The following is a 1,539-nucleotide window of genomic DNA, read 5'->3' as shown; positions in this document are numbered from 1 at the left end:
TCCAGTTAAAGCTTGCATTTTCAATGTGTAATATCCCATAAATAGCATTACCCACAACCCCTCCTTTTATGCACACACACACACACACACACACACACACACACACACACACACACACACACACACACACACACACACGTTATAACCAGCAGTTTATACTTAAAATCAAGACTCCAGAGAAAAGATATGAATAAGAACTAGAGACCGGGTTCAGTTAAACTGGATTATATTAAACAGGTGGTAAAAGTCAAGAGGCCGATTAAGACATACACTATATGGCCAAAAGTATGTAGACACCCAAACCCAGATGTTAACCAGCTGCAGGGATCTGCTCCCAGTTCCCCTTCTTCAGGTGGTAACACCTGTGACACGTTACTGCAGGTTCATTAAAGCACCTGAATGTCGTCCAGACCGGGTCTGAGGACGATGTTGGGGATGGCCAGCTGGATGGAGGCTCTGAAGAGAGGAGGAGGAGCTGACTGGCTGTAGGAGGAGGAGGAGGAGGACGAGGACGGCTGGTACTTGAGGACATGAAGTCTCCTCCTCAGGGACTCCAGAGAGGATTTGGTGGCTGGAAGGAAACAGAAATCAGGCCTGTTATTTGTCTCTGGACACATTTTGTAAACAAAAACAAAACACTGTAAATAAAGTGAAAGTTTGTTTTTTCTATCCAGCTGATCTGAGACTTTATGATGTAGAAGAAAAGAAGATGAATGTTCACACTCTGGAAGTAAAGACTGAGAAAACAGAAGGAGGGAAGACAAGAAGGATGGAAGGAGACATGACAGAGAAGGAGACATGGAAGGGAAGGAGATGTGGAAGAGAAGGAGACATGGAAGAGAAGGAGACATGACAGAGAAGGAGACATGGTAGGGAAGGAGATGTGGAAGAGAAGGAGACATGGAAGAGAAGGAGACATGGAAGGAAAGAGGACTGACCTTTGACCAGGGCTTCAGTGTTGCGATAACAGAGCTGACCAATCAGGTTGTAGAAACGACAAGGAAGACAAGACTGACAACGGGTCTTCTGTTTGGAGTCTGGGTGGAGACAGTGGAGAGCTCCCTGAGGAGGAGGAGGAAGAGTGGAGGGGAGAGGGGAGGAGACGAGGAGACAAGGAGACAAGGAGACAAGGTGAGGAGAAGGAAGGAGGAAAAACTAATGAATGAATAACAAACAATTTAAATTTGACCCAGTTATCTTCTGTGTGTGTGTGTGTGTGTGTTTGTGTACGTGTGTGTTACCTCCAGATTAACAGTCTCTGTCGGCTTCATCTTCTTCTTCAGCTCCTCAATCAGCTCGAACACGTACTTCTCTACCTGTTGACTCTGCCTGTACACACACACACACACACACACACACACACACACACACACACACACGCTGTAGTGTATAAGCCAGGCGTTGCAGTGTTAGCGTTAGCGTTAGCAGTGGTACCAGTTGAGGGTGACAGCAGCGGCGTGGACTGTGGCGTCCGCCTGCAGCAGCAGGTCCTGAGGGGGGGCGGGGTCTTCAGGCAGGACCAGCAGACAGCAGGAGGAC

General features: G+C 47.8%; 1 protein-coding gene across 1 annotated transcript in view; it reads right to left on the bottom strand.

Moving 5' to 3' along the window:
* The window catches only part of dnah5l (dynein, axonemal, heavy chain 5 like), a 137,348-nt gene that overhangs the window by 39,085 nt on the left and 96,724 nt on the right, over positions 1–1,539 (bottom strand). Inside the window, 4 exon segments of the mRNA XM_087170332.1 lie at positions 372–571; positions 939–1,062; positions 1,242–1,329; positions 1,435–1,507. Of these exon segments, the coding sequence (XP_087026458.1) occupies positions 372–571; positions 939–1,062; positions 1,242–1,329; positions 1,435–1,507 (485 nt within the window).

This window comes from Seriola lalandi, unplaced genomic scaffold (genome assembly GCF_002814215.2).
Source record: "Seriola lalandi dorsalis isolate HSWRI2012SDOR001 ecotype SW California unplaced genomic scaffold, Sedor1 jcf7180002054945, whole genome shotgun sequence".
NCBI lineage: Eukaryota > Metazoa > Chordata > Actinopteri > Carangiformes > Carangidae > Seriola > Seriola lalandi.
This window is presented reverse-complemented; position numbering and strand designations above follow the sequence as displayed.